General features: G+C 37.6%; 1 protein-coding gene and 8 non-coding genes across 9 annotated transcripts in view; all 9 read left to right on the top strand.

The window, feature by feature from the left end:
• LOC119772234 (ovochymase-2) overlaps window positions 1–12217 on the top strand; it is a 35168-nt gene that overhangs the window by 17635 nt on the left and 5316 nt on the right. The window contains exons 15-16 of the mRNA XM_038268589.1: window positions 8656–8787; window positions 11606–11653. Coding sequence (XP_038124517.1) covers window positions 8656–8787; window positions 11606–11653 — 180 coding nt within the window. The remainder of the gene's footprint in view (window positions 1–8655; window positions 8788–11605; window positions 11654–12217) is intronic.
• On the top strand, window positions 419–492 carry trnan-auu. The gene has a single exon. It is a non-coding gene; the product is annotated as a tRNA-Asn (tRNA).
• trnat-cgu lies at window positions 806–879 on the top strand. The gene has a single exon. It is a non-coding gene; the product is annotated as a tRNA-Thr (tRNA).
• On the top strand, window positions 1845–1918 carry trnat-cgu. Its single transcript has one exon. It is a non-coding gene; the product is annotated as a tRNA-Thr (tRNA).
• trnat-cgu lies at window positions 2039–2112 on the top strand. Its single transcript has one exon. It is a non-coding gene; the product is annotated as a tRNA-Thr (tRNA).
• On the top strand, window positions 3071–3144 carry trnan-auu. Its single transcript has one exon. It is a non-coding gene; the product is annotated as a tRNA-Asn (tRNA).
• Window positions 3265–3338, top strand: trnat-cgu. Its single transcript has one exon. It is a non-coding gene; the product is annotated as a tRNA-Thr (tRNA).
• Window positions 4498–4571, top strand: trnat-ugu. The gene has a single exon. It is a non-coding gene; the product is annotated as a tRNA-Thr (tRNA).
• On the top strand, window positions 5714–5786 carry trnat-cgu. The gene has a single exon. It is a non-coding gene; the product is annotated as a tRNA-Thr (tRNA).

A 12217-nucleotide genomic window follows, 5' to 3' on the forward strand; every position in this document is an offset into this window, starting at 1 on the left:
AATACCTTATGAAATTCTTTGAAAATTGATTCAACTAACTGCTGGGTATGGTTTGTAGCAATGTATTTTTTGTGTCTAATATTGCTGGGCTAACCTTTCAAAGGTCAACAACTAAAGACATCTAACTTTGTGATGCTTTGGCTTGGCATAGACCTTAGCTGTGGCTGGATCAATATAGTACACTTCTTTAAAATAATATAAAGGTGAAATGGTCACTATATAAGACAGTTATGTCAGGATGTATAATCATCTGACTGTTAAGGGGAGGAGATTTTATTTCAAAATGAATCTGTTCCTCGTAGTGGGAAAAATGAATTTGACCTTTAGCATTGTTACTATTTCTTGCTTTTGAGTACAAGACGTTTCAAGGTGGCTTGTGTGAATTTCTTGAGGGGTCAGCACTTTCCCTTAAAGTTTAGGTGCTGTGGCTTAGTTGGTCAAAGTCCCTGTCTATTAAACAGGAGATCCTGGGTTCAAATCCCAGCAGTGCCTGACCTGTTGTTATGCAAACGTCCGTGACTAGTTTATTTAGCACCAAATATTTACCATCTTTTTTCGGGGGGTGTCAGGATTTATTTTATCCTAAATCATTTCAAAATGTATATGCAGATGGCGCTGTGGCTTAGTTGGTCAAAGTGCCTGTCTAGTAAACAGTAGATCCTGGGTTCAAATCCCAGCAGTACCTGACCTGTTGTTATGCAAACTTCCTTGACTAGTTTATTTAGCACCAAATATTTACCATCTTTTTTTGGGGGGGTGTCAGGATTTATTTGATCCTAAATCATTTCAAAATGTATATACAGATGGCGCTGGGGCTTAGTTGGTCAAAGTGCCTGTCTCGTAAACAGGAGATCCTGGGTTCAAATCCCAGCAGTGCCTTTTAACTAAGCATTCACACTTTGGTGGTCATGATGTCCAGTCTTCTTGTAAATCATCTTGAAGAACCTCATGGAAAAATATCATCTAGCCTTCATATTTCTCAGTTGGTCCTTCTCAGCCATCTACAACTAAATAATAGGAACCTGTTTCTTCATATGGCGGCACACTTAAACTTATCAACACTCATTTCCTTTCCCTGCTTTTTCCCAAACAGCGACACAGCCACAAAATGGCACGTGCAAAACGCACTATACTTTAATACCTCAAACACTTGAATTGTAGCTGATATCTCATCTGCTAAGCTGTGCTTGTTATCTGGATCATACCTTTAAAGCAGCTGCTATTGGTACTTACCTTGAACTTTTCTCTCATTTCCAAAGTAGTGCTGGACCAGTGCTTCTGTATCCATTTTTATGTAAGTGCTCTGTCTGTTTCAACACAGAGTCTGTTGTGGCAGAATCTTATTAACCCTGAGCGTCCTTCTGGCCCAGATCATGCAAAAACACTACCAGAAAATGATTTTGGCTTTGCAATTTTTTTGAAGATGAATACCTTATGAAATTCTTTGAAAATTGATTCAACTAACTGCTGGGTATGGTTTGTAGCAATGTATTTTTTGTGTCTAATATTGCTGGGCTAACCTTTCAAAGGTCAACAACTAAAGACATCTAACTTTGTGACGCTTTGGCTTGGCATAGACCTTAGCTGTGGCTGGATCATTACAGTACACTTCTTTAAAATAATATAAAGGCGAAATGGTCACTATATAAGACAGTTATGTCAGGATGTATAATCATCTGACTGTTAAGGGGAAGAGATTTTATTTCAAAATGAATCTGTTCCTCGTAGTGGGAAAAATGAATTTGACCTTTAGCATTGTTACTATTTCTTGCTTTTGAGTACAAGACGTTTCAAGGTGGCTTGTGTGAATTTCTTGATGGGTCAGCACTTTCCCTTAAAGTTTAGGTGCTGTGGCTTAGTTGGTCAAAGTGCCTGTCTCGTAAACAGGAGATCCTGGGTTCAAATCCCAGCAGTACCTGACCTGTTGTTATGCAAACGTCAGTGACTAGTTTATTTAGCACCAAATATTTACCATCTTTTTTTGGGGGGGTGTCAGGATTTATTTGATCCTAAATCATTTCAAAATGTATATACAGATGGCGCTGGGGCTTAGTTGGTCAAAGTGCCTGTCTCGTAAACAGGAGATCCTGGGTTCAAATCCCAGCAGTGCCTTTTAACTAAGCATTCACACTTTGGTGGTCATGATGTCCAGTCTTCTTGTAAATCATCTTGAAGAACCTCATGGAAAAATATCATCTAGCCTTCATATTTCTCAGTTGGTCCTTCTCAGCCATCTACAACTAAATAATAGGAACCTGTTCATATGGCGGCACACTTAAACTTATCAACACTCATTTCCTTTCCCTTCTTTTTCCCAAACGGTGACACAGCCACAAAATGGCACGTGCAAAACGCACTATACTTTAATACCTCAAACACTTGAATTGTAGCTGATATCTCATCTGCTAAGCTGTGCTTGTTATCTGGATCATACCTTTAAAGCAGCTGCTATTGGTACTTACCTTGAACTTTTCTCTCATTTCCAAAGTAGTCCTGGACCAGTGCTTCTGTGTCCATTTTTATGTAAGTGCTCTGTCTGTTTCAACACAGAGTCTGTCGTGGCAGAATCTTATTAACCCTGAGCGTCCTTCTGGCCCAGATCATGCAAAAACACTACCAGAAAATGATTTTGGCTTTGCAATTTTTTTGAAGATGAATACCTTATGAAATTCTTTGAAAATTGATTCAACTAACTGCTGGGTATGGTTTGTAGCAATGTATTTTTTGTGTCTAATATTGCTGGGCTAACCTTTCAAAGGTCAACAACTAAAGACATCTAACTTTGTGACGCTTTGGCTTGGCATAGACCTTAGCTGTGGCTGGATCAATACAGTACACTTCTTTAAAATAATATAAAGGTGAAATGGTCACTATATAAGACAGTTATGTCAGGATGTATAATCATCTGACTGTTAAGGGGAGATTTTATTTCAAAATGAATCTGTTCCTCGTAGTGGGAAAAATGAATTTGACCTTTAGCATTGTTACTATTTCTTGCTTTTGAGTACAAGACGTTTCAAGGTGGCTTGTGTGAATTTCTTGAGGGGTCAGCACTTTCCCTTAAATTTTAGGTGCTGTGGCTTAGTTGGTCAAAGTCCCTGTCTATTAAACAGGAGATCCTGGGTTCAAATCCCAGCAGTGCCTGACCTGTTGTTATGCAAACGTCAGTGACTAGTTTATTTAGCACCAAATATTTACCATCTTTTTTTGGGGGGGTGTCAGGATGTATTTGATCCTAAATCATTTCAAAATATATATGCCGATGGCGCTGTGGCTTAGTTGGTCAAAGTGCCTGTCTCGTAAACAGGAGATCCTGGGTTCAAATCCCAGCAGTGCCTTTTAACTAAGCATTCACAATTTGGTGGTCATGATGTCCAGTCTTCTTGTAAATCATCTTGAAGAACCTCATGGAAAAATATCATCTAGCCTTCATATTTCTCAGTTGGTCCTTCTCAGCCATCTACAACTAAATAATAGGAACCTGTTTCTTCATATGGCGGCACACTTAAACTTATCAACACTCATTTCCTTTCCCTGCTTTTTCCCAAACGGCGACACAGCCACAAAATGGCACGTGCAAAGTGCACTATACTTTAATACTTCAAACACTTGAATTGTAGCTGATATCTCATCTGCTAAGCTGTGCTTGTTATCTGGATCACACCTTTAAAGCAGCTGCTATTGGTACTTACCTTGAACTTTTCTCTCATTTCCAAAGTAGTCCTGGACCAGTGCTTCTGTGTCCATTTTTATGTAAGTGCTCTGTCTGTTTCAACACAGAGTCTGTCGTGGCAGAATCTTATTAACCCTGAGCGTCCTTCTGGCCCAGATCATGCAAAAACACTACCAGAAAATGATTTTGGCTTTGCAATTTTTTTGAAGATGAATACCTTATGAAATTCTTTGAAAATTGATTCAACTAACTGCTGGGTATGGTTTGTAGCAATGTATTTTTTGTGTCTAATATTGCTGGGCTAACCTTTCAAAGGTCAACAACTAAAGACATCTAACTTTGTGACGCTTTGGCTTGGCATAGACCTTAGCTGTGGCTGGATCAATACAGTACGCTTCTTTAAAATAATATAAAGGTGAAATGGTCACTATATAAGACAGTTATGTCAGGATGTATAATCATCTGACTGTTAAGGGGAGGAGATTTTATTTCAAAATGAATCTGTTCCTCGTAGTGGGAAAAATGAATTTGACCTTTAGCATTGTTACTATTTCTTGCTTTTGAGTACAAGACGTTTCAAGGTGGCTTGTGTGAATTTCTTGATGGGTCAGCACTTTCCCTTAAAGTTTAGGTGCTGTGGCTTAGTTGGTCAAAGTCCCTGTCTAGTAAACAGGAGATCCTGGGTTCAAATCCCAGCAGTCCCTGACCTGTTGTTATGCAAACGTCCGTGACTAGTTTATTTAGCACCAAATATTTACCATCTTTTTTCGGGGGGGTGTCAGGATTTATTTGATCCTAAATCATTTCAAAATGTATATACAGATGGCGCTGTGGCTTAGTTGGTCAAAGTGCCTGTCTTGTAAACAGGAGATCCTGAGTTCAAATCCCAGCATTGCCTTTTAACTAAGCATTCACACTTTGGTGGTCATGATGTCCAGTCTTCTTGTAAATCATCTTGAAGAACCTCATGGAAAAATATCATCTAGCCTTCATATTTCTCAGTTGGTCCTTCTCAGCCATCTACAACTAAATAATAGGAACCTGTTCATATGGCGGCACACTTAAACTTATCAACACTCATTTCCTTTCCCTTCTTTTTCCCAAACGGTGACACAGCCACAAAATGGCACGTGCAAAACGCACTATACTTTAATACCTCAAACACTTGAATTGTAGCTGATATCTCATCTGCTAAGCTGTGCTTGTTATCTGGATCATACCTTTAAAGCAGCAGCTATTGGTACTTACCTTGAACTTTTCTCTCATTTCCAAAGTAGTGCTTGCCCAGTGCTTCTGTATCAATTTTTATGTAAGTGCTCTGTCTGTTTCAACACCGAGTCGGTCGTCACCCTGAGCATCCTTCTGGCTCAGATCATGCATAAACACTACCAGCAATTGATTTTGGCTTTGCAATTTCTTTAAAGATGAATACCTTATGAAATTCTTTGAAAATTGATTCAACTAACTGCTGGGTATGGTTTGTAGCAATGTATTTTTTGTGTCTAATATTGCTGGGCTAACCTTTCAAAGGTCAACAACTAAAGACATCTAACTTTGTGACGCTTTGGCTTGGCATAGACCTTAGCTGTGGCTGGATCATTACAGTACACTTCTTTAAAATAATATAAAGGCGAAATGGTCACTATATAAGACAGTTATGTCAGGATGTATAATCATCTGACTGTTAAGGGGAGGAGATTTTATTTCAAAATGAATCTGTTCCTCGTAGTGGGAAAAATGAATTTGACCTTTAGCATTGTTACTATTTCTTGCTTTTGAGTACAAGACGTTTAAAGGTGGCTTGTGTGAATTTTTTGAGGGGTCAGCACCCTCCCTTAAAGTTTAGGTGCTGTGGCTTAGTTGGTCAAAGTGCCTGTCTAGTAAACAGTAGATCCTGGGTTCAAATCCCAGCAGTACCTGACCTGTTGTTATGCAAACTTCCTTGACTAGTTTATTTAGCACCAAATATTTACCATCCTTTTTTTGGGGGGGTGTCAGGATTTATTTTATCCAAAATCATTTCAAAATGTATATGCAGAAGGCGCTGTGGCTTAGTTGGTCAAAGTGCCTGTCTCGTAAACAGGAGAACCTGGGTCAAATCCCGGCAGTGCCTTTTAACTAATCATTCACACTTTGGTGGTCATGATGTCCAGTCTTCTTGTAAATCATCTTGAAGAAGCTCATGGAAAAATATCATCTAGCCTTCATATTTTTCAGTTGGTCCTTCTCAGCCATCTACAACTAAATAATAGGAACCTGTTTCTTCATATGGCGGCACACTTAAACTTATCAACACTCATTTCCTTTCCCTGCTTTTTCCCAAACTGCGACACAGCCACAAAATGGCACGTGCAAAGTGCACTGTACTTTAATACCTCAAACACTTGAATTGTAGCTGATATCTCATCTGCTAAGCCAGTGGTTCCCAAAGATTTTCTTCTGGGCCCCCCTTTGGATTACAATAAAATTTCCACGCCCCCCCCCAACCAACCGCCCCCCCCCCCCCCAAAAAAAAAAAAAAAAAAAGAAGAAACTGGGCACACCCATCGTTCAACCAGATATAATAAATCTATACACATATTTTGTTTTCAAACTCCACTGAAGTTTATTTCACACTTCAGGTTGCAGCAAAACAAACTACACCATCTTTACAGTGGAACACTTTTGTGTAACTGTATTTTTTTCATAGTTCTATAATGTAGATTAGAAGAGGATTCTTTGTTGTCTGTGTTATTTTAAACATATTTCTTTTTTTTATTTGTAACAATATTTACCTTTGCTATAATCTATACATTAAAAAAGCCTCTGTGCAAAATGGAGAGAAAACATTGAACAGCTCCCTGAGAGTTTTTTCTTTGTACTTTAATCCTCCCATCTTTTCATTGGCTGTAGTGAGCCTGCTTTTTGCTGTAGATCTTCTCAAATCTGGGTTGCAGTGTCACAACTGTCCATTATGCTCAGTCAAGCAAGCGCTGTTTTTTTCTTCATTCATCCATACCGCTTCCCGCGCCCCCCCTGCAATGGCATAGCGCCCCCCCTAGGGGGCGCGCCCCACACTTTGGGAACCACTGTGCTAAGCTGTGCTTGTTATCTGGATCACACCTTTAAAGCAGCAGCTATTGGTACTTACCTTGAACTTTTCTCTCATTTCCAAAGTAGTGCTGGACCAGTGCTTCTGTATCCATTTTTATGTAAGTGCTCTGTCTGTTTCAACACCGAGTCTGTCGTGGCAGAATCTTATTAACCCTGAGCGTCCTTCTGGCCCGGATCATGCAAAAACACTACCAGAAAATGTTTTGGCTTTGCAATTTCTTTGAAGATGAATACCTTATGAAATTCTTTGAAAATTGATTCAACTAACTGCTGGGTATGGTTTGTAGCAATGTATTTTTTGTGTCTAATATTGCTGGGCTAACCTTTCAAAGGTCAACAACTAAAGACATCTAACTTTGTGACACTTTTGGTCGGCATAGACCTTAGCTGTGGCTGGATCATTACAGTACACTTCTTTAAATAAAAGTGCATTTCAATAATCTAGAGCATGCAGGGATATATTTCACAAATTTATTTATTTTCAGTTTGATATCAACAGCTCACAACAAATAGAGAATTAAAAAATATGTTATTTAATTCAATTCATGGAGAGGAAGAGAGCGCATCCAGCCAGTCACAGTCAGAGAAACAGGACTTCACTGAAAAACAGGCCAATCTTTTAACTTTTAGTTCAGTTAGTGGGAATATAGAGATAGAATGAAGCAGATTGATGAAAAAGGGGTTCCTATGTCCTCCAGAAGTCTAAGCCTATAGCAACATAAGGAACAATCATATCTGATTGGCCATTTAAGGCTTTATATGTGAGAAGGAGGAATTTAAATTCTATTCTGGATTTAACAGGAAGCCAATGAAGAGAAGCCAGGATAGGAGAGATAGGAGCAATGATCCCTGTTTTCAATTTATCAGAACTCTTGCTGCAGAATTTTGGATCAGCTGAAGGATTTTAACAACAGTTTGTGGACTTCCTGGTAGAAAAGAATAAAAACAGTCCAGCCTTGAAGTAACAAACGCATGGACTAGTTTCTCAGCATCACCCCTGGACAGGGGATTTCAACTTTTTGCAATATTGTGCAGATGAAAAAAGAAAATTCTCTGAGTTTCTTTATTATGGGATTTAAATGACAGGTCCTGTCATTATAAGAATAAAAATAATATAAAATAAGCACAAAGTCAATAGTTTTGTAAATAATTTGGCTTCGGAAACCTTTTTATGACAGTTCGCTAACAAACTGTCACTCCCATCCTCCAAGGTGGGTCAGCTGAGAAAGGAAATTGGTAATGAGGCTACTAAGAGAAAGTTCAGTTGAAGGAAAACCTGCAGTAGGAAAAGGTGGACAAGCAGCAGGTATAACTGCTACCTTAGGATGAATATGAAGCACAAATTAAAATAAATGAAAAAACTACAGTGATAGAATCATCAACAGCTCACGTTGGTGAAGTTCTGATGATGTTCAGAGAGCTCAGTAGCACCTGCAGGGCAGCTGTGGCTACATTGGGAAAGCATGGGATTAATTAGCACTGTAAGGCTGATAATACTCAGCTAATTTTATCCATACATTCTGGTGTTAACACTGGAGGATAGTGTTAACTGTTGATACTAAACCCTAATAAGTGTTTATCTAAACTAGTTCCAACTCTCTCACAGTGTTAACTGCTTAAAACTTTTAAATATGGTATTTAACTTATGGTCAAATAAAGACACTTTAAGTGTTAAAATGTAACTCCCTAGGAGTTAAATTAATACTTCCTGATTGGCTGTGTTTTGCAAATAACTACATGTCATGTTTCAGGACAAAAATGAAAAATTATCTTTTGTGTTAGATTCCCTTTTTATATTGAAGCAAACCTCTTGTCTTAGTAAAGTAGAATAAAAAAGCAGCAAATTTTTAAATGATCTTTTAGGTTTTTTTTTGTTTCTTTTTCCATAGCTGTGTTGTGTGGTGGTAGTGTTCCTCCTGCAGTCCTTTCCTTCTCCAGCGTCATGCTGCTTCATTTCACCTCAGACAGCAGCATCCCTCACAGGGGCTTCAGGGCAGCACTGACATTCATCAGGATCGAAGGTACGTATAATCTAATCCACATTCAGCTCTCCTCAGGAGCCCGCATTCACCTTTTAATGGCATGAATGTCAGAATAATTTAGGGGGTTAAATCATTTGTTTGACCAACGGAGTGATAATGCAGCAAATGATGGCATAAAGAAATTGATGCACAAGTTTGACTTTATATGATAAATTGAGCTTTAGTCTGTATGATTGGATTCAGCTGTTAATAAATTGGACTGGCGACCTGTCCAGGGTTTACCCCGCCTCTTGCCATTGACAGCTGGAGATCAGAAAATGAATGGATGGGTGATTGATTTGTAAATTAACTTAAGACGGCCCTTGTTTGTATCAGCTGTAAATCACTAAACAAACTAAAAATATTTTTTTGTGGATTTGCTTCATCTCACACCTCAAATTTAATAAACAAACTTTAATATAAATGGAAGCTTCTACTAATATTTAGATACATTTTAAGTAGAAAATTGCAGAAAATATAGTATATTTTTTTAGCTGTTGCCATCACTTACCTGAAACATAGAAGGACAAGTTTTGGAATCGACTAGCCAGGCTAAGATCAGATGGAGGGAATTTTGTTCCATTATTGTTGCAACCAACGAACATTTTTTTGTAAATATATATTTACATAAAACTTTATCAGGAAATCAAACTTGTTGATCAATAACAAGGCTTCGAGAACTTGTTGTTTTTTCAGATCTTATGTTTTGTGATATTATTTTTTTTTTTTCAAATGATATTCAAATATTTTTATGTTTTTATTGTTGCAAAATATTTTTTTTTTATTATTTACAGATTTTGTATCTAAATCTTTCTTTTTTATTTTTTGGTTAAAATTTCAGTTTTTCAGATTGAGTTTGACAAATTGCATTCTTTTCAAATTGCATTTCATAGATCATATCCTCCGCGCTTCAAGCCCAATGCAAACAATTGCTTAACACGTACATTGACGAATTAAAATGCTGTTGCCAGGATTGAGGCGGACCAATAGAAATGTGTATTTGCTCATAACTCCAGAGGAAATCCCGCCCCCAACAGTGAAGAGATTTGATGTGTTTTATTTCAGAGGCTGCATCCTCCAAGGACCCTTCGAGGTCCGTAAAATAGGGAGACCGAAAGAGTTTGGCTACAGATTCAAACAGGTCCAGCCTTCAGTGACCTCCAACGCCCCTCACTCAGCGTATCCTCTGTCGCCCAGCAACCCTGACAGTTGATACACAAAACAGGCAAAGAATGGATGCTGAACTTCTCACTACTGTTCTGGGTTCTAATAACATTTTCAAGGAGCTTCAGCAGAAGTGCAGTCATTGCGAAATATCATATTTATAGCCCCCAACAGTGCAGACTTATTGAAATCCAGGCTTAAATGTCAGCCAAACCCATATGAACAGGGACAGAGAAAAACCTTTCAATAAAACAAATATTACCCGTCACATATTTGAAACGATAACCATCTAAAAATAAAAATTTTCATTAATTTCACTCAGAGCTATTCACATCCTTGTATTACATTGAACTGCACTTACAATATTCAACATTGTATATATATATATATATATATATATATATATATATATATATATATATATATATATATATATATTCACCTCCATAAGAAACCGTTCAAGTACCATTGGAAATCTAAGTGGCAGTCAGCTCTTCCGTTCCTCAAGGAAACACCTCAACCTGGGTAAACCCTGTCCGCCTTCCAACGAGCAAGTCTTTTACTGGAACAACCCACACCGACTGGATTCAGAGAAAGACACCTTTTTCTGGAAAAGTGAGTCATTTTGCCTTTATTCCCTTTCGCCAAATCGAAGCATAAATTTCCCACTGAGCCTGAAGTAACCACAGGAACTTCCCCCTTCTTTTTTCAGTCCTGGTTCACCAGTGTTCAGAGCAGCACTGGACCCATCTCTACCAGTTCACAATAAACCTGTTAAACCTTCCCCTGGTCTCTCTGTTTGGTCCTCTGCATGTGGGTCAGATCTTTGAATAAAATCATGAGAGAACAGCAAAGTTACTCTCAAAACCTTTTTTGGATTAAAACATTTTTGAAGTTTCATTTATGAATTGGATTTTTTTTTTTACATACCGGTACTTTTCATTTAGAAAACATGTTCATTGCTTGCAAAAATAATCAAGCAAAATTCTCTCCATAAAAATCCAACTGCACCATATAATAACTGCTTTTGAAGGATTAATTTCAACATTGTTTTGTCTTGGATTGAGAAATTTAAGCCAATTTATAGAAGCAGGAATAATACCTCCTGACAGAACCCTGGCTGCAGCTTTTTGGGTTTTTTATACTGTGGTTTGAAAACTGTAATTGCACCCTGCTAATACAGCCTAGACCCAGAAGTCTAGTCTACAGATTATGCATGGATCAGTTTTTCCACCTTGTTTCAAAATTTAGGAGTTTTTTTTTTTTCACAACACTTTTAGATAGTTACTAAAGAATATGCACTAATAATTTACTTTTTAAGATACTGTGTTAAATAAATAAATGTGGGTTTTATCTGCATAGAAAAGGGAGCAGGGATAATATTTTACAACAGTGTAGGCTGTAGAGAATATTTGTAAAAAAAAAAAAAAAACAAACAGAACCAGACAGATATGAGGGTATAGGTCTGTTGGGCATCTGTGTCCCGTTTTAGTGGTGTTCAAACAAGGAGTTAAGTTAATAATATCACTTGTATGCATTTGATTCTGTAGCAAGACCTGACATGGCTGATATATAGCACATGCTACTCAGATGATGCAGTGTCAATTTTTAATATAATGCCTTTCATACAATCTTTCAAAATTTTATTTTGCAGATCTGCATCATCAAGATGAACCAGTTAAGGAGGCTCAGCCACATGTTTCAGCTAATCTTCCTCATACAATCTATGATTTGTTCCGCCTCTGCTTTGTCTTTGCACGTCAGATGGTTGTGGTATAACAGGAGAGAGGAATGGTGATGTATGCAGTCCTGTGTATACGATGCTGAGCAGGTTATTGTGTCCTATACAGGGGAGCTGCTCTTTCGTCACTGAATATCTGCAATGACGCTGTTAGCTAGTGGCATTTAGAGAGAATATTTGGCAATAAACATTTGGTCAGCAATATGTTAGTGTTGAAGTAGAATCTAGTGTCTACTTTAAAGCTTAAGAAAAAGCTTGGGGAAAGTTTGGGATCTAAATATACAAACAATGATAACCAGGATAACCTAGATTTTTTAGGAAGGAAGTTTTAATCAAACTGAGGTAATTAATTTGTTTTTCTATTAGAATTAACTAAATTAACCAGTAATAAAAGATAAAATGATGACACTGTAATTGTATCACACTTTAACACAAAGTATATACTAAAATATATTTTTAAAATGAAACATCTAAAGAGTTTAAACAGTCAAAGCGAGGGAGTAAAGGAGAATATTCCTATGACAA

The sequence above is a fragment of the Cyprinodon tularosa genome, unplaced genomic scaffold, assembly GCF_016077235.1.
Source record: "Cyprinodon tularosa strain WSP-4 unplaced genomic scaffold, ASM1607723v1 ctg703, whole genome shotgun sequence".
NCBI lineage: Eukaryota > Metazoa > Chordata > Actinopteri > Cyprinodontiformes > Cyprinodontidae > Cyprinodon > Cyprinodon tularosa.